The sequence below is a fragment of the Convolutriloba macropyga genome, chromosome 4 (assembly GCF_964194025.1).
Source record: "Convolutriloba macropyga chromosome 4, txConMacr16.3, whole genome shotgun sequence".
In the NCBI taxonomy this organism is placed as follows: Eukaryota; Metazoa; Xenacoelomorpha; order Acoela; family Convolutidae; genus Convolutriloba; species Convolutriloba macropyga.
This window is the reverse complement of record NC_134471.1, coordinates 1,048,227-1,075,772: the sequence shown is the minus strand read 5'-3', so window position 1 is coordinate 1,075,772 and position 27,546 is coordinate 1,048,227. Positions and strand designations below refer to the sequence as shown.

At 34.1% G+C, this 27,546-nt stretch overlaps 1 protein-coding gene across 5 annotated transcripts in view; it reads left to right on the top strand.

Moving 5' to 3' along the window:
• LOC142337400 (uncharacterized) overlaps positions 1–27,546 on the top strand; it is a 113,352-nt gene that overhangs the window by 12,560 nt on the left and 73,246 nt on the right. Inside the window, exons 1-7 of one of the 5 annotated variants that reach the window (XM_075386571.1) lie at positions 58–162; positions 6,320–6,437; positions 8,740–8,903; positions 9,484–9,651; positions 13,006–13,134; positions 13,856–13,958; positions 17,423–17,726. In XM_075386571.1, coding sequence (XP_075242686.1) covers positions 133–162; positions 6,320–6,437; positions 8,740–8,903; positions 9,484–9,651; positions 13,006–13,134; positions 13,856–13,958; positions 17,423–17,726 — 1,016 coding nt within the window. In that variant the 5' untranslated portion in view covers positions 58–132. Of the gene's footprint in view, positions 1–57; positions 163–6,319; positions 6,438–8,739; positions 8,904–9,483; positions 9,652–13,005; positions 13,168–13,855; positions 13,959–17,422; positions 17,727–26,453; positions 26,561–27,127; positions 27,454–27,546 lie in introns of those variants that run through there. The other 4 variants (XM_075386569.1, XM_075386570.1, XM_075386574.1 and 1 more) reach the window with 4 other exon arrangements.

Genomic DNA, 27,546 nt, shown 5'->3' with positions numbered 1-27,546 from the left:
AAAATTAAGCTTAAACAGAAAAACTCAAGGCACTTTTTAAAAAGCACTTTAGTATTGCTTCACGCTTTGGAGAAGTTCTGTGATAAAAGAAGTTTTATACTTTGCAGTTTATTACTTCTACAGGCCACTCACATGTCAATTAGTGATAAATCGTACTGGAAGGTAAATTTATTTTGATCTAACTTGGGGTTTAATTTTAAGCAGTAGTGCTCGGGAAGAGATCGATTGTTTCTGAATTTTTTATGGCTGGAAAGGCATTGAATTATGAATCCTGTTTCTTGAAATATTTGGAAAATTAGATTCCGTTTATTTAAGAATTTAATATTAAATTTGGATCTTTTCCTTTTGGGGTGTTTCCCATTACAGCCCCCCATGACACTAAAACCCCCCTCCCATTATGGTATATTTACTATAATTGGGAGGGGACTATAGGTTATCTGACCACTAAGCTGGGGGCTGGGCTATAATGGGAAAGACCCTCCTTTTGCCCCCCCCGCCGTTACAAAAAACGTGTCACCACATAACATAGTAAATGAAATTATGAAATTATTATGTAAAATATGGCGCGGGGTGGGTACCTGCGCGTCTGGGGGTGTCCAGAGTCGATCTCTGAGGAGGTTTCACTTGACAGAAAAAATCAAGAATTGGGTCCAAGTACTGGTCCAAGTCACTCTGTGACGAGTAGACGCAAGAATTTCTCTTGTTAGAAAGGACACTTGGCCTGATTTCTTTGACGGACAGAGTCCTCGGACAGAGGGTTTAAATGGTTAGTTAACCCAAGCAGCGTCCAATTCCTCGAAATACGGAGAACAAATGGATCTTTGCTATTATCTGCCCCATTATCCCACTCTTTAATCGCCTTCAAACAAGATTTGTAGCAATTATATTAGTCCTGTGGTCTTTTTATGGAATTTTTCGCTTGACCAATTTTTTGTCTGGTCAATTTGACATTTGGTTCTCAAAAACTGGATAAACAGGTAGCACTCGGATGGCGTTAAGTGGCCGAGCAGCTCTCCTAGAGCCTTACGCTTTACTAGGCTCTAAGTATGCGATTCATCGAAACTGTTTCGAGGAGACAATTTCAAGGTGTGAAGACCGGTTCTTGGTCTTAAAAGTTTGACCCCCACCTCTGTCACCACCACCCCCTCAGTCCCCCAACTGCTCGCCAGTTATTTGAGAGCAATTCCCCAACTTTAGTCGGTTATGATTTCAAGGCCAACAAATACGAATTATGAGATTTTATATGGCATCTTAATTTGAAAAAAAATGACTTTCCCATTATAGTCCTCCAGTTTAGTGGTCATATAACGTATAGCCCCGGCAATCATGGTAAACAAGCCTTTATGTGGGACCATAATTAATTACATGAGGGGCTATGCGGGAACGACCCAAAATAATCAGCGTGGGAGCTTGAAGCGTATAAGTTATATACCTAGGCTGGAGAGGGAGACTAGAATTGAACATATTAAAAATCATGCTTTTGATCAAGTTTTATAGATGAATTGAGTTCACTGCTTTTAGTATTCTAATTTTGCAAACTTTCTAGTTTGCCACGCACCATTTTGCTCTACCATCTTGGCGGTCATGTAACAACCAGAAACAACAAAAATACCTTTACACAAAATACAATAAGGGGGGCTATAAAATTTAGTGAAACACGAAGAAAAAAGGCTGCTGAAAAGTTTTGTATTTCGTTTGTTTTTTTTGTTACTTACGGAAATGTAAACGGTTAGGAAACCAAAAGCTAGAACCACTGGAAAACGGGGCTCTCTTAACCGACAAAAATAGTTTAAAACAAGGAGTCTTACTTGATGCTGCGCGTAGCACATAATGTGCCCACTTTCGTACTTACAGACAATCATCATATCGCCACATTGGGAAGGATAAAAAAGCAAAAAGAACATCATTTTAAGAACACGCATAGAACTTCTCACGTTCCTTGGTACGATTAAGCATCAGTTTCCAAAATTTATGCCTGATTCGTTTATCTGTTCTTTCATTTCGCGGTTTCTAGCTTCAAATTTTGAGCAAATCCGTTTGAGCAAATTCAAACGGAATCAATTTGCTCAAATTTTGAGCAAATTGATTCCGTTTGAAAGTCCTAAATCACGTTTCAGCAAAAGTACAAAAACAATCTGTAAAAAGGTGAGATATCTTCTCAGAAGAGCTGGCATCCAATGTATGCTCCAATATTTTGTTCTTAGGATTTCTATAATTTGACGTTTTTGTTCAAAAAATTAATTAATTATGTAGATCAGAAAATTTGTTAAATATAGGTTGATTTCACACAAAAAAATTTAAATAAAATGGGTACAGTAGTTTGCGAAATTTCAGAAATTATCACATAAAACAGTTAAAATTTGTTGAATGAAAAACGTAAAAGCTGAAGATTAATAAAATAAGCAGCAAATCAAATTTTAACAAAAATCAGCAGTACAGAGTTTTTGGATCTATTCTGTTTTGGCCCCCCTTTGTTTTTATGCCTCCAGTTACCAATTATATGTTTTTATATAGCACGTTACTATGTAACAAAAGTAGAACGTGCGCCTAGGGAAAAATATAAGCCCACTCAGCTGGGGGGGGGGGGGGGGGCAAAACAGAAGAGATCCGAGTTTTTTTACCAGTATGCATTTTAGTAAATAGCAAAGAACAATAGTTGAGCATGTAGTTTAAATACTGTTAGGAATATTACCCAGAAAAGTTTTTTCTCTAAAAATATTAAAACCCAAAATGTTACAGTTAGTTGCATAGATAAAAACAATTGAATTTTTTAATTTTGATCTGGGTATTGTTCCAATATTCTTTGCGAATTTAACCGAAAATTTGCCAGTTTACTTGTAGCAACGGATAATGGTGAAATGAAAATAACTGTCAGTTCCAAATTATGACAAGAACAGAGAAATTGATAAAGAAAGAACCAAATAAATCCAATTAGTAAAACAGGACAAAATTTAACCTAAATTGTTCAATAAGGATTGAAAAATGTGAACCATACCTCTTCCAGAACTGTTTGGTTTTTTTGATGAAACGGAATTCTGGGTTCCGAAAGCGTTAAAAAGATGCCGAAAATGTTAATGAAAAACATAAAAGTTCGAACTAAAATTGAATCAAACGAAATTAAGTTCAAAATGGAAAAAAAAACTTGAGAAATTTTCTCAATTTTCTCTATTTAAAATTGAGAAAAATGGTGAAATCGACGGAATTTTTTCGAAACCTGAAATTCATCAAAAAAATAATGCTGATTCGCTTCCAGGCTCAAGATAAATAAAATGATACCATACCAATTGGTCTGAGGTGCAATCAAAAGAGCTAGTATATAGTTCTCATAGATTTTTTAAAAAAAATTAGGAACAAGAGCAAAAAACAGTCTTTAAAAGGTTTCCTAATTATATATCATAAAAAAGATTAAAACCCAGTCACGTTTAGCCTATCTTAGCCTATGATAACTGCAAATGAAGCCGCACCATTCGATTTTGATGTGAGTGTTTTGCCCTATATGAGTTTTCATTGTTGTCTTTTTTATCACTCGTTGTTACTTCAGAAATAATTTTAGGACAATGCTAGGTCCTTTGTTGAATTCATTTTGCCATTTTCCGATCCATGAAAATTGGAAATCACATCAGAGATATTTTCAGATAAAGAAATTTGGGAGTTTAGGAGAGATGTCAACTTTTCGCAAATCGCACCAACTGGAGGATTATTGGAAAAGCCTCGACTTTTGTTTATTTCTAATCTGTATTTTGCATTATATTAAGACACAGGTTCATATGATAATCATATCTCTGTCATCAGTTTGATCTATCTATTTTCTAATCCTCGGGTATTCTCAGTTTACTTGTAGCAACGGATAATGGTGAAATGAAAATAACTGTCAGTTCCAAATTATGACAAGAACAGAGATATTGATAAAGAAAGAACCAAATAAATCCAATTAGTAAAACAGGACAAAATTTAACCTAAATTGTTCAATAAGGATTGAAAAATGTGAACCATACCTCTTCCAGAACTGTTTGGTTTTTTTGATGAAACGGAATTCTGGGTTCCGAAAGCGTTAAAAAGATGCCGAAAATGTTAATGAAAAACATAAAAGTTCGAACTAAAATTGAATCAAACGAAATTAAGTTCAAAATGGAAAAAAAAACTTGAGAAATTTTCTCAATTTTCTCTATTTAAAATTGAGAAAAATGGTGAAATCGACGGAATTTTTTCGAAACCTGAAATTCATCAAAAAAATAATGCTGATTCGCTTCCAGGCTCAAGATAAATAAAATGATACCATACCAATTGGTCTGAGGTGCAATCAAAAGAGCTAGTATATAGTTCTCATAGATTTTTTAAAAAAAATTAGGAACAAGAGCAAAAAACAGTCTTTAAAAGGTTTCCTAATTATATATCATAAAAAAGATTAAAACCCAGTCACGTTTAGCCTATCTTAGCCTATGATAACTGCAAATGAAGCCGCACCATTCGATTTTGATGTGAGTGTTTTGCCCTATATGAGTTTTCATTGTTGTCTTTTTTATCACTCGTTGCTACTTCAGAAATATTTTTAGGACAATGCTAGGTCCTTTGTTGAATTCATTTTGCCATTTTCCGATCCATGAAAATTGGAAATCACATCAGAGATATTTTCAGATAAAGAAATTTGGGAGTTTAGGAGAGATGTCAACTTTTCGCAAATCGCACCAACTGGAGGATTATTGGAAAAGCCTCGACTTTTGTTTATTTCTAATCTGTATTTTGCATTATATTAAGACACAGGTTCATATGATAATCATATCTCTGTCATCAGTTTGATCTATCTATTTTCTAATCCTTGGGTGTTCTGCAAAAGTTACAAGGATTAAAGAATTTGACAAGTTATCGGTTTCAATCGTACCGAATTTGGTGATTGCGAGAAATTTTGCTGCGCCAGAAACCAGAAACAATTTTGCTTTTTATAAAGATTGTGAGGGTGCCATCTCACATTTACACGCAGCATAAAAAATGTCTTTAAGGCATCTTCGATGCTCAGATTAAAAGAAAAGAAAAAGTTGGATCGGTGTTATTTAAACATAAGGTAAGATCATAAGGCAAGATCATCTATCAAAATTTAGGTCTTTCCATTATTGTCTTTCCGAACTAAAAGCAAGGGGATCCCTTCCCAATCACCGTAAAAAGGAGGCATCAACAAATGACTTTGCGGCAAATATAATGGGGAAAAGTCTAAAGTAGAATATTCTAATTTTTTTACCTAAATCATGTTGATTTTTATCCAAAGTTTAAACATTTACATGTCAACCCATATCATTGAAATCACTTAGTTTCCTGTGAAAAAATAAAATATATATATATATATATATATATATATATATATATATATATATATATATATATATATAATTTCCTTTTGGCTGCTGATTTTTATACGTAAAAGCAAGATATAAATGGTCGCAACTTTCTGTTCAATGCAACATTTTCATGACACTTTATCAAAAAATCTGTCAATCTATGTTTAAAATTTACTTTTGAAACCGTGGACGTTATGTGACATGGTACCTTATACCATTTTGGGAAATTTTTCAACGAAAATGATTTGTCAACGTATTTTGTTCCGTTGTACCATTCCGCTTGCACTTTTTTAATCGCTTTTCTGACCCGCTCTTTTTTGACAAATTAATGACTGCACATATTGCAAATTATATGCCGCAGTTTTTTTGTCAATTTGTACACTATAAGTGTTTAGTAGACCAAGTTTGTTAAAAATTTCCCCCCGATGGAAAAATGTGATAGATTGATGTTTTGAAAACCTTCAACCTCGTCACTATTGGGATGTGATATCTTCACGATTTATAAAGAGCGAGTATCTATGTCCATATTCTACAGGAGGACTTTGAAATTAAGATGGATTGCTAAGATGGCGGCATTTCTGAACAAGCCTTATAGAGTTATTGTTGTATAAAATATCCATCACTGATTCGTTTTTTGCTCGTAAATTAAAGCAATCTCATCTACATTTAATATTAATTGATTTTGTGGCAAAAAAAAACGTTTAACATGTTAAAGAAAGGATTGGTACTCGTTTAGCATGTCCAATTGTTCAATATATTCAGAATGACCTATGTCTATATTTAACAAACTGTCGTGAAAATATCTTCTAAGCTTTTCTATGATTAGGCTTTCAAACCGTTTAAAATTTCTGTCGGTTAAGACCAACGAAACAAAATTTCATTCAGTCAATTTTTTAGATGTCCTTTAACGTGGGTTTGGAGAACAAAGTACGGTTCAATTGAATGCCATTACACACACTGTTTGTGTGTAGACCAGTTTCAATGTTTAGATCTTGCGAAGACGGCACGAATGCATGGAGATTTTATCCAGAGGGGGGAATTGCTCCAAAGTGAGGAAACTGGGAGAAGCTGGCCTGGATTTCAACTTTCACGACACTGCCACAGGAGGTGGGTTTTGAAGTAAAAATAAGAGGCCTCATTAGACTCTAATTAAATTGCAGTTAAATTCATTGTAAAACTGCAGGTCAGTTCACCTATATTTTGCAGGTAAATTGTTCTGTAAAGCAACTGACCTAGAATCGATCTGCATACACCTTACGTCACGGGTATTTCCAGGTAGAATTACCTAATTTCTCCTTTAAAGTATTTTAGATAAATTACTCCTGTCAGTTTTTGCAAGTAATTTTGCATCTTTTATTATCTGTAAATTGGCTTGCTCGCAAAATTTGCCAGTAAATATACCTAGACATTTTTAAAATTCTGCAAGCGTCTACCGGTACCTAATTTTTCTGTGAATTTACTCACTTGTGAGCTGTTCATGTCACTTTTTGTATCCTATTATGTTTAAAAGTGAACTATTTTTTCTCATTATTAATGCTTTCAAGTTCTCTACGTCTCAGTCACTTTTTTGAAATTATAATGACAAATCGTGTTGACAAATCAGTGAAAACGTAATTATACTTCAGTTCATTTTTAAAAATTTGTTGTCATGGCTTTTGATTTTATAAATGCGTAAAAATAAATAGTGTTTGCCTCGCGGATCATCTGAAAAAGTTATTCATAATAGTTTATTTTGCCGATATGTTTTTGAATTTTTATGACTTGTATCCGGTAGCACAAGAGCACTTTAAAAAGAATTGACCATACATACTGAACTTTACCTTAAGCATCCAAAAACACTGCTCTCTGTTACTTACACAAAATCTCCAATAGCACTGAGTATTTTGTCAGCTGTCATAAAACAAATATTATTAATGGACAGTTTATATAATCTTCAGAATCAATCAAATGTTTTGTCAGCGCACACAATAATTACAGCCAGTCACAATAACACGCTAACGAAAACACACTTAGTCAATATCAAGTTAATATTAGACTACTGCTTTTTGACCCTTGAGATTGATTTTTTCTCTCGACCTTCGACTCTGTTCAAGGCATTTATTGCTCTATACCTCATAAAGCAGAGAACTATCCAATTTGAGGTGCAAAGCTCAATCGAACTCTCATCTGACAATTAACTTACCAGACCTTGCCGGACTAAAATCGTATCTGACAAGAGCTGCTTGTGAAGCAGCAATATTTGTGCAGTCGTAATCGCCGTTGATCAGACCATGCCAGACCCAAGTGGCCTGTTATCTGACATTTTGCACCGCAGCGTTTTGTCACCAGTATGACTTTAATGCAACAAACATTTCCACTGCTCAGATCTTTCCCGATCGTATGATTTAATGAATGATCAGACCAGGGCGTAGATTATTACGCGAGAACTCGATTAGGAAAACTCAATTTTCATATCCACTAGGCGAAAATCCTGAACTATAGTTTTGTGGAAATAATGCGAATACCAATTAAAACACTTACGGAGGGTACTCCAAAATCCGCTTGATGCTACGAAGTAATTTTGCATGTTTTATTATCTGTAAATTGGCTTGCTCGCAAAATTTGCCAGTAAATATACCTAGACATTTTTAAAATTCTGCAAGCGTCTACCGGTACCTAATTTTTCTGTGAATTTACTCACTTGTGAGCTGTTCATGTCACTTTTTGTATCATATTATGTTTAAAAGTGAACTATTTTTTCTCATTATTGGTAGGGCAAAAAATTGAGAAAATTAATGCTATTATTCTTCAACCATGTTCTTAACCCTTGTTTTTAATGCAGAAGGGGTCTTTCGCTTTGTAGCCACCAACTTAGTGCCCGTATAACGTATAGACCCCCTCCCACTACCGTGAATATACCACAATGGGGGTTATAATTTCGTGGAGCTATAATGGGAAAGGGCCGGAAAAAGAGCGACAAATAAGATATAGGTAAAACTAAAACTATCACAAACTTCAATGTAATCAGTGTGACAGACCTCTATGAGACTCATGATCAGACTATGTCAGACTTTGGGCTTAGATAAGACTTAAACAGAACCAGAGTCCAGAACTTTGTGCAACCGTTGTTCAAACTTTTCTGAGACTTAGGATCATACTATATCAAGACTACGAGATCTGATCAGGTTCTCATGTGACCTATAATCAGACGATTTTTTCTTCTGTCCTTCGATGAGCTCATTGTGCGGCCACAGCTCTCTTTCCAGACCCTGCTATACTTTGAGTTGCACTGTATCCCCCTGTGCAACCCTGAATGCTCTGATCATTATAGTCTCTGGGGTATGGGTTATCAACCTGTGTAACATACTCTCGATAAATGCAACGATCGCTGTTATCACTCACAATGTTGCCAAAGACTGTTTGATTTCAGAAACTCCTCTGACCTTGTCAATTTGGGATCTATGTTCGGGTAGTGGAAATCTATCTTTAATCTATCTATTGCTTACCAAAGGAGCGTCTCCAAAACTGGCCAATCAGAATGGACTTCTGCCAGTGCAGGTGGCCATAGTTGCACAGAATATGGAGGCTATTGAGGTGAGAAGGTTCTTGTCTATTATTCAATTTAATGATAAATCAGAACAACCAAAACGGCAGAGCTCGGAAAAAAAGAAAGAGTTTACAGAAAAATATTGAAACTATAGGAAAGCGATTGAGCTGAGAAATTGACGCAGTTGAAATCCAGACTCGATAAAAAGCAAAAAAGCAATGGAACAAAATTAGTGTCCCGGATATACTCAAGGGGAGACACAGTATTTCCATGGATGCAGGCTCAGTCTTTTTCAAAGATAATTTTGATTGAGCTCACTCTTTTCATCCTTCTATTCATGATGGTCTTTTCAACAAGAGTTATTAGTCAAAGTTTTATCAGTACACAAGAACAAATGAGAACTAGAGTGAAAGCGATATTTTTAGCATTCAAAACAATCTTGACCAGAGATGGCAATTTTGAGGAAAGCTGTAACTCTCACCCTCATTTGTTTTTTTTCTTAAAGATCGTTACAATGATTTTTTTATATTATGTAGGCAATTATCAGCTTTTTAGTTATCAACCACCTGAAGTTGGGTTTCGTTAACCAATCCTTTTCATTAACACCTCAGTTGTTCCACTGTTTAGATGCTGTTTGATTTTGGCGTGGACGTTAATGGAAGATTACCCAGCGGTGTGACGTATTTCAGTTGGGCTATCGAACGAGGAGTTGACCTGGCAGTTCTTGCAAGACTATTGTGTTTTGGGACCCGTGTGGACATGTGCGACTATAAGGGACAATACCCTATACATAAGGTACAAAATGAAAGTTGGTTGTTTAACCACCCAATATGTATGCTGTGTGGTCTCTAAAATGGAAGTCAATGACATTGTCTGTTTGTTGATAAGTTTGTAACGCTTATTGAAAGACATTTAATGTGAATGATTAGCCTCTAAAATGCAGAAGAGGAAGAGATCAGTATTTAGAAATTTGGTCATTTGAAACATGAGTGTTTAAGATTGCTTATTGTGTGAAATAATTTCTTTTTTTTTAAAAAAAAAAGAAAATGCGGGACTAAACTGAATTTAAAAAGAACAAGGCGGCTCGTTAATGTGCGGTCGCACATGATATTCCGACCCGACCTCATCTACATTTTTGACTTAATTGTCAACCAACTGAAGAAATAACAAAAATAGATGTTTGAGTTTAACACAACCCATCTACTAATTGGGTTACATAATGTCATGCCTTATTACAGCGTCAATCAGATCTGACCTTAAAGAGACTACGAGACAAAATGCAATCAGATAAAACCTTAACTACTCAAACTTAATTAAATCTCTGCTATTTATATACCGGATGGAAAGTTTCACTAATGAGACTAAGTTACAAGTCAACAAAGAGAACGATCAATGAAGCGAAATTCAAAAATTAATCAACATTTTTTAAACCAAGAAGTTTCAAAAGTCTTAAAATCATTAGCTTTTAATTTAATAATCAATGATAAATTACTAAGAAGTTACTACAAAACCAAATGGCTTTGACTTTGGGTAGTTTAAGACTTAGAAACGAACCAAAGAACAACTTAAAAAATTAGAAACGACTTGCGAAAACACAAACTATTGCTACCATTAAAATTATTAGCTATTATCTGAATATTATGTATTGTTAATTCAATTCTTATTCCTACAAATTCAACTGCAGGAATTATACTGATAGATTAAATAAGTTTATTTGGGCCACATTTGTAAACCATTGGGATCTGTTACTACGCGATTGTTCTTAAAGAAGAAAAAAGAAGCGCAAAAAATGACCACTCAAAAAACGGTTATAAAAACGCATATGGTCCAACTAACAAAGCATCGGTGACAAATAATATCAGTAGATATGTTATTTTCTGGAATACAAGAAATTGGATGTGACCTCTCATGATGAAAATAAGTTACAATTTGACGAAAAGAACAACAAAAACTGAAAATGTTTGAAAATGTATATCCTAAACTTTATTCAATTTATTCAATCCTCAATTACAAGCTTAAGAGACTTTTACGCAATTTACGGCTACCTAAAGAACAAAAACAGGCGAAAACCAAAATTCAGTAGAAAAGTGAGTGCGAGAAGAAAATTTCGCAGCCACTTAAACCATTAGCTTTTCTCTGAAACTTTTATCTGTTATCCTCTGAATGTCTTTTCTAAGCCAATGGGATAAGAATAATATTTGGCTAATGTGTATAAAATTTGGATAATGTGATTAGACTTCAAAAGTAACCAATAATACGAAAATATCAATTTTTTTAAAAAAAAAATTGAATTCTTGTGTTATTGAAGTCATATAATCAATAATTAGAAGATAAAACCGCCAATAAACATATTTGATTTTCAGTTGAAAGCAAATGGGTTCTCTCAATACTGAGATTGACTAACAGTTCACAAAATTTAAAGATTGATTAATGTTCAAAAAAATTTTCGAAAAATTATTTTTAAATTCTTAACAGCCATTAAACTGAATAAATTTTACAGCAAGTGCTATAAATTCCACAACATTTAAACATCACAACAAGTCTTATGACTATGAAAACAACAACAAAATCAGGCAAAAACCAAAATTTCACAAGAAAAGTGCGAGAAGAAAAGGTCGAAGCCATTTGAAAGCATAGGCTTTTCTCTGAAAAACTTATCTGTGATCCACTGAACTTCTTCTCTAAGCCAATAGGAGCTGTCAATTTTAGGATAATGTGATAAGATTTAAAAAGTAACCAATAATACGGAAATATTCAAAAAAAATTTCAAAACTTTTGGAAATCTTGTGTCATTGAAGTCATATTACTAAAAGTTAGAAGATAGAACCGCCGACTAGATCAAATTTGATTACAGTAGGACGGAAGCGGATGCTCTCATCACAGAGAATGACATACATTTCACGTTAACAAGTTTAAGATTGGTTAATGTTCGAAATTTTTTTTTTAATTCTTAAAGTCTTAACAGCTATTAGCTGTCCACTCAAAGCACTAGATATGATCACTTAAATCTCATTACGGAACATATTGCACTGTTAGTCAATGAGTTCATGCCAGAAGACTCCAAAAAATTAGTAAAACCTCAAAAAGAATTTCAAAATTTCATTTAAAAGCACGAAAACTCAGAGTCGAATTAAAAAAATAACATGAGCAGTTCCTTAAAAACGATTTTTTTGTTCACTGGGCTTCATTTGACTGTAAAGGAAGTTTGTCATTAACGAAACCTCGATATGAAAAGTGACTTGTCTCTAGGTGACTTAAAAAAACAAAAAAAAAGTAGAAAAGTTTTATAAAAAAAAGAGCTCTCAGATAGATTTCGAATTTTTTTGATAATGAAGCTCCCTATGAGACCAGAACTAATCTTTTTTTATCGACTTTAGCCTATTAGGAACATGAAATTGGTTCATTTTTTGGCAAGATATTTAATTTTGAAATACTATTTTTATAGAAATAATCTTAATTTGAAGAAAAATCACACTAAAAGTGATCAAATGTCCCGTGTTCACACAAAACTTCAATCCTCGATAACTCCTCGAAAAAAAACGAAAATCAAAAAAAATCTTTATAATTTTGAATTCTACGCTAGACCAACTTTTTAATGATACAACTCACACTTCTCTGCGATGAATATATCGATCGGCCAAAATTGACTGAACAAAAAAAACCATTTGAGTATATAGTTCCCCCCCCCCCACAAGTGGGGTCGGAACAATAACCATTGAATTAAATTAAAACAGACGGCGCGTTTCAAGCCATTTTCATCTTGACTATCACTTATGCTTGAAAAGCGATAAGGTTGACCTTTCTAATCAAAATGCTTAATATTCTTTTCGCACAGTACAAAAGACTTTTGATTACTAGCAATCTTCTGCCCCCAAAGCAGCAAAAAAACGTTCTGCTCAATAAAAATTTCAGCATGTGCTTTCACTACGGGAACACTACTCGGTCCCCTCTCCTTTAACATTTACAATAGTCACGTTAAAAGAACGACAGCAAAATCTATCGACACAAAAAAAACACAAAATTGGAAGTCTATTTTTAATAAAACTGACAGTTGATCCCAAAATCTCGAATTTCCATTTAATTCCGTTTCTTTTATTTGCAACAGAATTGTGAACCAAAATAATAACTGTTTACGTTTTCCTGTTGAAGGCCACTGAGTCAGGCAACAGACTATCAGTTGAACTCCTGCTGTACTACGGTGCCTCAATCAACACCAGGTGTGAACAGACTGCCAACACTCCTCTACATCTGGCAGCATCCACAGGGGACATTCAGATGGTCCGTATGCTGCTCCTAAGAGGAGCCCAAAAGGTCCAAAAATTATTTCCTAATCTTGCTCAATTTGATCAAAATTCTTGATCTTGTACATTATTATAATGGTTTATATGATTTTTGGTGAAAAAGGGAAAGACATGCGTACAAACTTGTAGAATCTTTGCATGAATCTGTTCCATGAAGTTTTTGTTTTTTAGTATGTTATGCAAAGGTTCCCCCCATTTATCATGAAAGTGAGATTAAGTAAAATCGTGCTGAGGCAGCCAAAGTTTTGTCAAAAAGATCATGCTCATACATTTCATGGAAAGGATTATTAAGTTCACCTTCGCTCGCTCAGTCATAAGATAAGCTCTCGAAATTACTTCCAAAATGTATCGACTTCACGAGCTCAATGACTTTTATACAAAAGATAAAGCCGAGGTTGTTTTCGAAGACAAATTGGTCTGATGTGAGGTACGGCCTTTATATGGTCAGATCACTTGAGATCATTTGCATGTTAGTCGCCAGTGAACTTAAGCTTAAATAAATTAGGACATTTTGCATAACAATTTACTTTCCACCTGAATCAACAAGCCGCTGATTATGCATTTTTGCCGTTTAAACATTGACCAGAAATGATCCAGCATTGTAAACAGCGTTTAAATGAGTCCAGTCAAGATCTGGATTAAACTTTGGCAGTTGTGGGCTTCGGACTATCTTCATGCGATTGTTTCTTATATTGCAGGGTGTAGTGAACAAGTTTGGACAGGTTCCGGAGGACTTGGCCAGGATGGGGGGATTTTTGGACACGGTACACGTGATAGCGACACACAGACTAGAATCAACATGTAAGAAAAATTTCAAAGCTGAGATTTCTCAGTGAATTGCAAACGTCCCTAATGATAGGAGGATTGAAATCTTGCTAGAAATGAGTTTAGACAAACAAATGAATTAACGATCTAATTCTCTAAGGAATAGTATTCCAGCAAACTAACGCCATTTGGACAGATTTCACAAATCAAATCCATAGACAAAAAATACCGCATCATTTTTAATTCTGGAAAAGTTGCAAAAAAAACGCTTTTGGCGGTATCAACGTTTGAAAACCAATTGAAAAAAGTCAACCAGGTTTTATAATATTGATATTATAAAACCTGGGTAACTTTTTTCAATTGGTTCTCAATCGTTGATATCGCCAAAAGCGTTTTTACACAATTTTTCTAAAATTAAATATGTTGCAATGTTGCAATAACTTTTTTCCATGAATGTGAGTTGTGAAATCTGTCCAAATTGCGTTAGTTTGTTGCAATATATGATTGCTTTGATTTCATGCAAGGATTACGCAATGATTTGTATGACATCATTTATGATCCGTGTATGAAACCTAGCAAGTGGCGACCCGGTCCATTAGTCTGATTAGTTAAATCTTTACCCAGGCCTAGGCTTCGACTTATGAAAAGACTTTTAACGTCTAGTAGGGGGGGGGGGGGTATTGACTATAATTACACGGCCGGGCTTCCTAGTTAAATCGAGCTAATATCTTTTCATGGGTCGAGCTTAAGTCTTTCATAACGACGAAAGTCCAGCTAAGGTCCCTTCATGGGTCCATCATTAGTCATTTCATAACCAACAAAGTCGAGTAGAGGTCTTTTCATGGGTCCACCATTAGTCTTTTCATAAGTCTATTTTTTTCAAAATCCAAAATTTTTTGATTTTTTTTCAGCTTCTGTACATACAGAAGCAGAGCCGGAGCAAGCCTAAATAGCTTTGCACCAAAGCAGTCCAACTTAGGAAACAGGGAAAACTGCCAAAAGCATTAAGATTTTCGTCAAATCTTAAGATAAAGAAATGTGGCAGCTCGAGTATATTACCACATTACGTTATTCAATGAAAAAAGCTAGCTTAAGTTTATTGGTCCTAGTCCCATTAGCCATGACAAAATTTCGGCTTTATTCAGTTTGTTTCCCCTTCCAAAATTATGAACTATCTTTTTTTATAAGTAAAGCATTTTTGTTTTTGATAGATTAATGGTTCTTCTAAATTGTAAAAATTGAAGTAGCATACACGCTGACTACGTTACATGCAATATTGCACGAAAAATTTTAATGGCAAAATAGCAGACTTATGAAAAGGCCAATGATGGACCCATGAAAAGACTTTAACTCGACTTTGTTTGCAAACATTGTGTCGAGCTTAAGTCCAGCCTCAATTTTGGGTCAAGCTAAATTCTTTTTGTAAAGTTTTGGGTTCAGCTAAAGACTTTTGCGAATAATCTGAGTCGAGCTAAAGTCCAGAATGTCTTAAAGTCCAGCTAAAATCTTTTCATAGCTCAAATGAGTCGAGTATGGTATTTTTAATAGCCGGTCTCATCTTCTCAGCCGGCTATTATAGCGGTCCTATTTTTTTACAGTTCAAATAATTTGAATTGTAATGGGGCGCTGTCTTTTTTTAAGATCTGTTCACACATTTTCATGATTTTTGAAGTCAAATTGGAGTAGTGATTTTGGTCACGCCGAAACAGGAAATGGAGCAAAAAAGCGAGTGGTTTTGCGGCGTGAAATTTTTTCGCTCTAAATTTAAAGTAGAGTGAGAATACGGTGTTTGAACAAAATTTCGCCTTATCGGTTGTGGTTTTTTGTTCACATGCGGCAATTTCACTTTGATTTTTATAGTTTTTTCGATTTTTTTGGATCGGATTTTTTTTCTAAATGGTTTTCCCAATCCATTCATAGTCCGTTCTAGGTTTAGTTTTCTGTTTAGTCAAAGAAAATTCTTTGAATTGTACGTCAGGACTTGTCCTGCTATAATTTTTTTACTTTGTCGAATAAAAAAATGTTTCGCTTTACCTCATTTTGCCGCTTTTTCATCATTTTGCGTGATATCTTTTTGACTTCTCTAGGCTAGTTTCTCTCTTCTCTCATTCTATTGATGCTAAAAATGATTTTGAACATCAGTTGCTCAGCAAAGCAATTCAAAATGAACAGAGTCAGTATAAAAAATTGAAGTCAGAAGTAGAAACGGGATAAACCTATAAAGCCCAATTTTAGATGCCCGCTATTTGAACGTCGTTCCTATAAGTCTTAGTTACCATCTCTAATGCTTATTGGTATTGATAGTAGCCCCTGTAGCCTCTCTCTAAGAAACAGAAGTACGTTATGTTCAACTACGAAATGCCATCAAAATAAATCGGACTTAAGAAATGTTTTTGTACAAAAATCTTTTTTTTTTCAATATCTTCTATTCTTTCAATCCCAATCATGCTTATTGGAATCAACGGCGGCTATTTTCCGGCAATCTGCCGGGTTTGTTCATAGTACATTTGGGTCGAGCATTGTCTTTTCATACGTCTGTGCCTAGACCTGGGTAGTCTGAATCTATAAAAGCTCACATCAACGTTATAAGTTTGGGGCCGGTAAAAGAATGAGTGAATCGTCTCGCTGGCAAAAGTAATCTTTGGGTATGCCTATCTGGAAGCCAACAGATTTCAAAGTTGCGCTCAATCATCTGGCTGTTTTCTGTTTTTTTTTTAGTTGATCTCATAGCCGTTGTTGTATGTCGTAACCTATGATATCATGAACGCACGAAAGTTGGTTGAACGCACGAAAGTTGGGTGAACGCACGAAAGTCTGGTAAACGCACGAAAGTCTGGACATGAACGCTCAAAAATCGGTTGAACGCACGAAAGTTGGGTGAACGCACAAAAGTCTAGACATGAACGCACGAAAGTCTGGTAAACGCACGAAAGTCTGGACATGAACGCTCAAAAATCGGTTGAACGCACGAAAGTTGGGTGAGCGCACAAAAGTCTGGACATGAACGCGCCAAAGTCTGGTGAACGCACGAAAGTCTGGACATGAACGCACGAAAGTCTGGCGAACGCACGAAAGTGTGGACATAGGCAACTTCCGTCTGGGACGGTCTGGACATACTTGCTTCCGTCTGGCACCTCAGCCTGGGTATCCAACAAGTTTTTCTAAATTGTGTTTTCGGGGCGGAAAAAATTACCCAAGTCAGTGGAAGAACCAATTATGCAAACTGTTCTATGTACTAACACAACGTCAATATCTCTACCATTTTTTTGAGCAATTATCTAGATGGCCCTGTATGATTACTATTCCAAAAAAAACATTATACCATTTTTATGGTTTCGAAAATATTTTCATTTTTTTCATGCCTAGTGGAAAATCTTATATAATCTTTGTAGGACAACCGGGAACTTGTACGAATCATAAATGTCCTTCTTAGCTTATCAGGAATTCTGCACGATCGTTGGCCATTTTTGGCACGATTGTGATCAAATTTGAAATTTCAGGTCCAATATCAGCCTCTACAATAGTCCAAGCTGAGCATAGAAAACGATCGTTTAATACTTCAACTCAGTTCTCCTCGCCTCTTCTTTCATCAACAATTTCAGTTGGTAATCTCCACAATCCACAGAGCAACTCAACTACGAAACCCTCAAACACGACGAAACGTCGGCGCTCGGCTTCGCTTCTCGGCAGGCATTCGGGCTCTTGTGTGTCACTGTCGATCAATTGGGGTGAAGAAGTTCAAAGAGCTTCTCTGTCAAAGGGAAGCGGGTCTATCCGACATAAAGTGAAGAAAATCACTGATAGGTTGGTTGGTTTCGTTTGCTATAATTCTTTATAATAGTCGAGGTCTGCGATCAAAAATGACTGTGACCAGATCACATGAGATAATCTTGAAAGGGAAAGACGGTTAGAAATGGGCTCAAACACATATGAAAGCCCGCAGCGAGTTGAGATGCAGCTATAGTGATCAGTAATTTTAAACAGAGCCTAATCTGATCAGAACACAACATTAACAAGCTTAAGTCAGATGAGACAAATCGGATCTTCAGTAAGCTGAAAGGAGCTAAAACCTGATCTTAGATGAAAGTGAGTCCCCTCGCCCATAGGAGCTTTTGCAATCATTGATGACAAAAACTGTGTTCGAACTAATGAATATGATTGTGAAATCAACAAGAAGGCTCGGTAATGTGCGTCCTCACATAATGCTCCTACCCCGCTCGACCACGTTTTTGACTTAATTGTCCACCAAATGAGGAAGGGACAGAAAAATTTCAAAAAACACTAATTGTTCGAAAATAATTGGTTTATCCATTTACAAAATCCCTTTAAACTCTAACCAAGATTAAAATGAAACAATAACTCAATAGAGAGTCGATGATACTGCCATTAAGCAGAGTAAGAGACAAGATAAACTACAAAATCAAATAAAAACAATAAGTTTTTTTACGACAAAATTTCAACCTAATTAAAAAGTCGAAATAGCATCAGATTGAAAGTAAACTCAACCAAATTTGTTGCATTTTACCAGAAAAGATATGAGAACTGTCATTATTGAGAATAACTAGCAAGTAGACAGAAAACAAAAACAATTAAATTCAAAATCATGAAAGCAACCAGCTATCAACTGAAATCATTCAAGGGCTTCATTTATACCATCATCCAAAACTGTTCAGACCTGCCATTATCTATAATGTCGTAAGACTACTAAAAGAACAAAATACAGCCAAAAATCAAGAATTCATTTCAATTTTGCGAGAAACGGTGTCGAAGCCGATACGATCATAACCTATTCATTAAAAATTTGAATATAATCAGTTGCGCCTTATTTCAACGCTATTAATGCAGTATGCCAATTGTTTATTTATGGGCTATTGTTATGATGATAGGACAAGACAGCAAGAAAGAACATAAAATAATGAAAAATATGAACAAATAAAATAGAAAGTTTATGAAAACTCGTATCATCAACGCCAAAAGACAATTATTTAAATTCTCAAATAACAATTAGCACTATATTATAATTCATTTTGTAAAAGAATGCGACCTCAAAATCTATTATTTTCTGAAATTCAATGTATTAAACCGTAAGACATAGCAGCCGCAAGTTTTCAACTGATAAATTCTAGATGTTCTCAATTTCATATGCTTGGGAAGCCGAATGTACATGCCAACAATGGGACTAAGTCAAAAGACTACACATTAACAAATAATGCAGGGAGAGCTCAAAATTTGGCAAACACTTTTATGCAGACGTTGTTGAAGCCAAAAAAAACCACATGCTTTTCGCTGAAATCATTATGTTTGTTCATTAGCCGCCCTCTGACTTGAGTTTTGACTGCACAATAATTGAGGTATGTTTTGTAATCATTCGGGTCTGTAACAAACATTAAAAATGTATTTCAAAAAACATATACAGCGCCCCATTAAAATCCGAATAATTTTCGAACCATGAATCTCCAAAACAAGACCAAACTGATCTTGCTCCTGCTGCTTTTTCAGTAAATAAGTGCACCAAATGTTACCGGAAAAATTTGTTGACCAACAAGTTGTTATATCCAAATTAAACGAGGAATTTTGGATACTTATCGGGTTATAATAGAGAAAAAACCTTTTGCAACAAATAAGCAAATCAGAAAGTTTCTTTAAAAGCTTCCTAGACTCCTATATAGAAATTTATTTAGTTAGAGTCAGTCATTAGACTACAAAAACGCAGACATCAAAGTCTTGAAGACCTCAAGAACTCAAAAAAAACTAGTAAAACATTTTATAGAAGCCATAAAAACCAAGACCTTTACCTATAAATCCGAATATTGTATCATTAGATCTTATTGGATTAGAAAATGACCTCTTGTTATTTGCGCCTTTAAATGAGAAAAGATTGTCCAGAAATTGGGATGAAAAAATGCAAAACCAATGTTTCAAAAATGACAGACCCAATCCGAATCCATTTTAATCGCAACTCAACAAAAAGATCAAAAAATGCCTGCCTATCGTTGCTCAGCTGTTAGAAAACTCATTTGTTTTAAAATCTTTTACTATAATTTTTGATAAACGAAAATCTTAATTCATCAAAAATAATCTATGCATTTCAATATAAACATCGGTTTAATTTTCCAAAAGAACGGAAAAAACATTTCCAGAATTTTTTCATAGGAACTGGCGGCACAATTAGCCCTCAACTGAGTAAAATAAGATTGTGTAAATAATTTCTTTGTCTGTAACGTCGGTCGAACTGGATAAAGTGGGCCAAATAGCATATTCGATGCCATTTTTTTAAGAAAAAAAAGGAAAACAATGCTAAAGTTTCAAAAATTTAGCTGAAAAATTTAACAAAAAAGTGGGTTCAAACAGTTCATCAACTCTCCTATATCTTTAAACGTAAAACCAATGAGACTGTTGTTCACATTTTTATCACAGTTTATCAAAAATTGTTAAAAACTGCAACCAAATTTCCGAAAAAGTTAACGGAAATTAGGCTAATGATCGCAACTCTTTAATCCTCTCTAACAACTAGGAAAAACGGAAATTCAAAAAAATCTCTTTTTTTAATATTTAATATTCAACGCTTGATAAGCTTTTAAATGATACCATTCAATGTCCTGTACAAACAATATATCGATCGGCTAGAATTGAGGAGATAGTTGAGTTTATAGTTCCTCGCCTACTAAAGTGGGTCGGAACAATTTAAGTCGAGTGTATGTATTGCCTTCTTGCATCAAAATAAATGGAGAAAACCTTATATGACAAATTATCTTTTTATTATGAAGCAATCGGCTATCAACTGAAATCATTCAATGGCTTCATTTATACCCTCACGCACAACCGTTGAGACCTGTTATTGTCTATAATGTTATAAGACTACAAAAAGAAAAAATACAGCTCTCGAGGCCCATAAGTTCAAAACCAATTCACAAAAAAAAAACATTATTCACTAACATTTATTCATTTGCGTTTTAATTCAACCCCATTAATGTGATATGCGGCCAGCCGTTAACGTGCAATTAATATGATGATGGGACAAGACAAAAAGTGAGAAAATAAATTGTTAAAAAATGTGAACAAAATAAACAGTAAATTTATAAAAACTGGTGGTATCAACACCAAAAAACAATTTTTAGAATGCTAGGACAACATTTAAGACTATTTTATAATTCAGTTGACAAATAATGCGACCTCTCTTCTATGAGAATACGCTTACTTATAGATTGCAAAAATAAGATTCAAATTGAAAAAATCTCAACAATCCATTATTATTCGATAACAACTTTTTAAATCTGTAAGACAAAACAACTGCAAGTTTTCGACTGATAAATTTTAGATTCTGTAACTTGTTATTGCCGAGGAAGCCAGTTTCCAGTTGTAAATGTCGCTATTGAGACTTAGTCATAAGACGCCACATTAACTCTTAATACAGGCAGAATTCAAATTGTTTAAGGCAAACGGCGCTGAGGCAATGAAACCATAAGCTTTCCGTTGTAATTATTATTTATGTTCTTTTTCCTTTTTTTGTCTTGAATTTTGATTGGTCAAAAATTGAGGTATGTTTGGAAATCATTCTCTTAAAATCCCATTAAAATCTGAATAATGGAACCATACAACTCCACAACCAGACCAGAATTGAGCTTGCTCTTCTCTATTCTCTATATTTAAATTGACCGAAAACTCATTACATCAAAATTAAACGAGGAATTTTGTATACTTATCTATGTACATTACCAAAGGGCATTATGCATGAACGAAACAAACTAAAAAGTTTCATTAATAGATTCCTAGCTACTCAATCAAAATATTGATAATTTAGAGTCAGTCATAAGACTACAAAAAGAACATCAAATGCTTGAAAATCTAAGGAACTGAATAAAAATTTACAAAAGCAATTTGTAGTAGCCAAAAAAACCATGAGCATAAAACATTACTCAGAAAACACAATTTTGTTTCATTAAATCTTTCTGGATAATAAAGGGACTTCTTATTAATTGCACTTTTAAATGAGAAAATACTGTTTATTAATTGGGATGAAAAAAATTGCAACAAATTTTTTCAAAGGCGAAAAACCGAAAAATACAATCCCAATCTTTTTTCATCACAAACTCAATGATGAGACCAAAACATGCCTTCTTAACGCTGCTGGGCTGTTAAAAGTCGCATTTGTTTAAAAATAGTTCATTGTATTTTTTGACAAGCGAAAATCTTAATATATCAAATATAAACTAAGCGTTTTTCATAATTATCGGTTTGCCAAAATACCGGAAAAGTATTATTTCAAGAATTTTTTCTTAGATTCTTCCGTGCGGCACAATTAGCCCTTACTTGGGTAAAAGATGAATATGTCAGCAGTCTTATGTCTGCACCACCAGTCAAACTGGAGAAAGTGGGCCAAATAGCATATTCGATGCCATTTTTTATCAAAAAAAATGAAAAAGCTTTCTAATGATACCACTCACAATCATGTACGATGAATATATCGATTGGCAGAAATTGAGTATATAGTTGAGTATATAGTTTCTCCCCCACTAAAGGGGGTAGGAACAATTACGGTCGAGTCTAACTATTGTCATTCTGCTTTGAAATATAGAGTGAAAATCACGGCAACAACAAACCACAATCTAAATTTAGATTATATGATTTTGAATCATCTCATTATGCCAAAATTTGTTTTGTATATGGCGAGAAAATACTTTCCCTATGGGTAAAATTTATCAACTTTTAAGCAAATCAAATTTCAGCAAATTTTCCTCAGGACTCACCTAAAATTTGTAGTCAATATGTGTGACTATCAATTATAGTCAATTGATGTAAGCCCAGGAAATTGGTGAATTGATGGTCATCTACTCTAATTACTGCTGTTCTAAACCTTCGTTCAGGCCATTTATGTTGCAGTTTTCCACTTATACATTTGTCTTTTGCTGCTAAAAAGTGTTAAACCAAAATAATTTCTTATATTCCTGAGATGAGGCCACCTAATACAAATTATAAACGCTATTGCAGAGGTAAAAAAATTAAATTTTGGGTAAAAAAATTTTGAGATTCTATCAGTGGAATTTTTGCTCAGTTAAAAGCAACATTTTTCCAGATAAATCAATTTTCCCGTCTTTTTTGCCGTGAAAACTATATCTTTATTAAAATTGTTAGAAATTCAGAATAAAATAAAAACACCAAAACTTTACAAGTCAGCGAATGGAAGAAAAGGTTGGTAATCAGTCGTCCTATCTTCAAAATTGAAGTGATGATACAAACTTTCAATCTTAAGTAAGATTAAAAAGTTTATAAAAGGAGCAATCAAAATGAAAGAGAAAAATTTTAAAAGCACACTGGTGATACAGCTCACATAATTCGATCACTTAAAATTGACAAAATAAAGAACATCCAGTTGGGCATATTGTAGGGTTGCAGGGTTGTAACAGTAATTTTAGAAAAGTGATTGTTCCCAGGCTGCTTCTTTAACAATGAAACACCCCGGGCCGAGGTGTCAACGCTAAAAAACGCAAAATTATGTAAGATTGGCGTTGAATGCGTTGAATTTATGTAAGATCTACGCTTGAGCGTAGATCTTACATAAATTCAGCGCATTCAACGCCAATCTTACATAATTTTGCGTTGAATTTTGGCGTAGATCTTACATATTTAGCGTTGAATTTTAGCGTAGATCTTACATATTTAGCGTTGAATTTAGCGTAGATCTTACATAAATTCAACGCATTCAACGCCAATCTTACATATTTTGCGTTGAAAGTTGGCGTAGATCTTACATATTTAGCGTTGAATTTTAGCGTAGATCTTACTTATTTAGCGTTGAATTTAGCGTAGATCTTACATAAATTCAACGCATTCAACGCCAATCTTACATAATTTTGCGTTGAATTTTGGCGTAGATCTTACATATTTAGCGTTGAATTTTAATGTAGATCTTACATATTTAGCGTTGAATTTAGCGTAAATCTTACATAAGTTCAACGCATTCAACGCCAATCTTACATATTTTGCGTTGAAATTTGGCGTAGATCTTACATATTTAGCGTTGAATTTTAGCGTAGATCTTACATATTTAGCCTTGAATTTAGCGTAGATCTTACATAAATTCAACGCAGTCAACGCCAATCTTACATAATTTTGCGTTGAATTTTGGCGTAGATCTTACATATTTAGCGTTGAATTTAGCGTAGATCTTACATTAATTCAACGCATTCAACGCCAATCTTACATATTTTGCGTTAAAATTTGGTGTAGATATTACATATTTCGCGTTGAATTATAGCGTAGATCTTACATTTTTAGCGTTGAACTTAGCGTAGATCTAACATAAATTCAATGCATACAACGCCAATCTTACATATTTTGCGCTGAAATTTGGCGTAGATCTTACATATTTAGCGTTGAATTGTAGCGTAGATCTTACATATTTAGCGTTGAATTAAGCGTAGATCTTACCTAAATTCGACGCTTTCAACACCAATCTTTTATATTTTGCGTAGAATTTTGGCGTAGATCTTACAAATTTAAGGTTGAATTTTTTGAATTTCATTTCAGACCACTTTATGATTTCTATAAGTTTTCAAGTTTTTTTTTCAAAAAGTCATTTTTTTCACTGTTTTGACCCCTATACTTCACATGTGAGAAATACGGAGTCAACAAAAAAAACACTTTTTAGTGCTCTTTTATAGTGCAAAATCCATTTGAGACCATTTTACGATTTCAAAACTTTTCCAAGTTTTTTTTTCGAAAAATCTATTCTTTCACTGTTTCGACCCCTATGCTACAAAAGTGAGAAACGTGAAGTCAGAGAAAAATCATTTTTAGTGCTCTTTTATGGTGCCGAATCCATTTGAGACCATTTTACGATTTAAAAACTTTTCCAAATTTATTTTTGGAAAAATCAATTTTGTTAACTGTTTCGACCCTACTCTGCACAGGTGAGAAAAATCACTTTTTAGTGCTCTGTTATAGTGCAAAATCCGTTTCAGACCATTTTACGAGTTCAAAACTTTTTCAAGTTTTTTCGAAAAATTAATTTTTTCACTGTTTCGACCCCTATACTGCACAATTGAGAAAAATGAAGTCAGCAAAAAATAACCATTTGCTCTCTTACGGTGCAAAAACCATTTCAGACCATTTTAGGAATTCAATTTTTTTTCAAAATTTAAAAAAAATTTTAAATTTTTCCCAGTGCTTCTCACATGATAAATGCGTTGAATACTTTGAAATTTTGTAAGATCTCGGCTAAATTCAACGAGAAATATGTAAGATCAAGGCTAAATTCAACGAAATATATGCAAGTTCTAAGCTAAATTCAATGCAAAATATGTAAGGTCTACTCTAAAATCAACGCAAAATATGTAAGATCTACGCTAAATTCAACGCAAAATATGTAAGATCTACGCTTTATAAGGATTACAGCTCTTAAGGAAACCAAGGTACGGTGGCGAAATGGTAGAAGAGGCGACAAGTAAACAGGAGGTCAGTGGTTCGAGTCCGGCACCCAGAGTTCTACGCGTTGATTTTTCGTAAGATCAACGCCAAATTCAACGCCAAAAAATATGTAAGATCTACGCTAAATTCAACGCTAAATATGTAAGATCTACGCTAAATTCAACGCTAAATATGTAAGATCAGCGGCAACTAGCGTTGACAAGTTGGAAAATTCACCGCCATTTCTTACATAATTTTGCGCTGAATGCGTTGATTTTTTGTCTTTAAATTCAACGCATTCAACGCAAAATTATGTAAGAAAATTGCGGTGAATTTTCTGACTTGTCAACGCTAGTTGCCGCTGATCTTACATAATTTTGGCCGAAATCCTCGGCCCGGGACTCAGACTAGTAGAATTTACAAAGGTTTTGCAAATACAAAAGGAGCGCAGTAAAACTTCGCTCAAAAGAGATGAAGTGCAGAATTGTAACAGATGTCACCGCAAATCAGAGCAGTTTTGTCATGTGACCTAAAAATACCAAGTGGAAAATATTCGCCATATGCTTCACAAAAATAACTCCCATTCACAAACCTTGACGACACCACAAAAATAATTACGCCATGAATTAACAAAGGGCGCATTTTTTTGCAAGTGGCAAAACCAAACGCTTGACTTGTTTCTTATCCAATTCGAAAGAAAAAAAAAGAGTTTTATTTGGAGCTAATTAAACAAAAACTATTTACCCAGTGTTATTAAACTTTTTAGGCTACATGCATTTTTTGCCTTCTTGTACGCTAACCTGTACACAGAAAACTTTCAATATCGTCGATTCAAATTTCAGAACGTTAACGACACTAATTATGAAAAATTGACCCTGAGTTATTTTGCTGAAAATCTTTTCTTTGAAAACAGTTTTTATTTTCATTTTTTAAATCAACTTTACGTTTCAAACTCACTTTTGTTAACCTCTAAAATTTTTCTCAACCTTTTTTGACTTCATGCAAATCCAGTTTTTCATGGCTTATTTCAAAAGACGTAAGCCAAACAACATTTCCTATACATAACCTGTTTGACTAAAACATTGCTCATTTATAACCAGGTACATGGCTTGTGGTTATAATTGTTAGTTATAGCATCAATATGCGAACCATAACAAAAAAGAAGCATGTCTTGTAAATCACATGGAGGAATGCAATCAAAACACCTGGTGGTCTTTTGTGTGATTTAAAAGGTAAGTCTAATTTAATCACTCCTTCTCCTTTCTCTTCAATTCTGTTAGCTTGTGTATCATTTAGCCTACTTCACATTTAACAGAAAAAAGTTGCTTGAAAAAACTGAAAAATTATCTAAAGTTTGTGAGAAAAAAGTACCAAAATTGGAATTCGTAAGATCTCGAAATAATTATTTATGTATGGTTTTTTTAAGTCTTATTTTTTCCTGTCATTATTTTATTCATATAACAACTTTCATGATATAAACTAACACAATCAGTCGTTGTAATTAATAAATCGCTCATTAGTTCTAGAGTACAAAATGCTCAAATTGCTTGACTGAAAAACAACGAGAAACAAAAATCTTGCTAATTTTCGAACGGTTTTCACTAACCGTTTTAGTCACAACAGCAAAGTAGACTTAATTGAAAGGCATGTAAGAATTTAAAGCATCATATTTTTCATAATATCAATGAATTTCGGTTTAATGAAGCATCGCTCTTATGAACAACGCCCCTCAATTGTGTCATAACGCACGCTTACCATTTTTAGTTTGAGCGGCCATTTTAAACCATCCAACAAATAACTCAAATTTTCTTACTATATTTTCATATCTGGATTGAATCTGTATAAATTGACAAAATTGGTATAAAAGTTTTAAAAATCTTCAGATGAGATTTACTTAAAGTTGTTCAAAATGACCATGTCCCAATTTGATCGCTTTTCAAATCACGGCTTTATGAAAAAACGTGAATAACTTTTTTGTTCTCAAAGTGAGCAAAAATGTGCTTAGCTTTTGATTTTTAACAGCTGGAGTGTTATCATTCTAACCAGCTTTTCTTTATCAAATTAGTAAAGAATATAATAAACCTGTTTAGTCTTCAATAGAAACAGAAATGGCAAAGTGGCGAAGGTAAGATAATTATTCATCGCTCCAGTTCTAATTTCGTAACACATTATTTTACAAAAAAAGAACAAATTTTTCTAATTCGGTTGTGGTCAAACA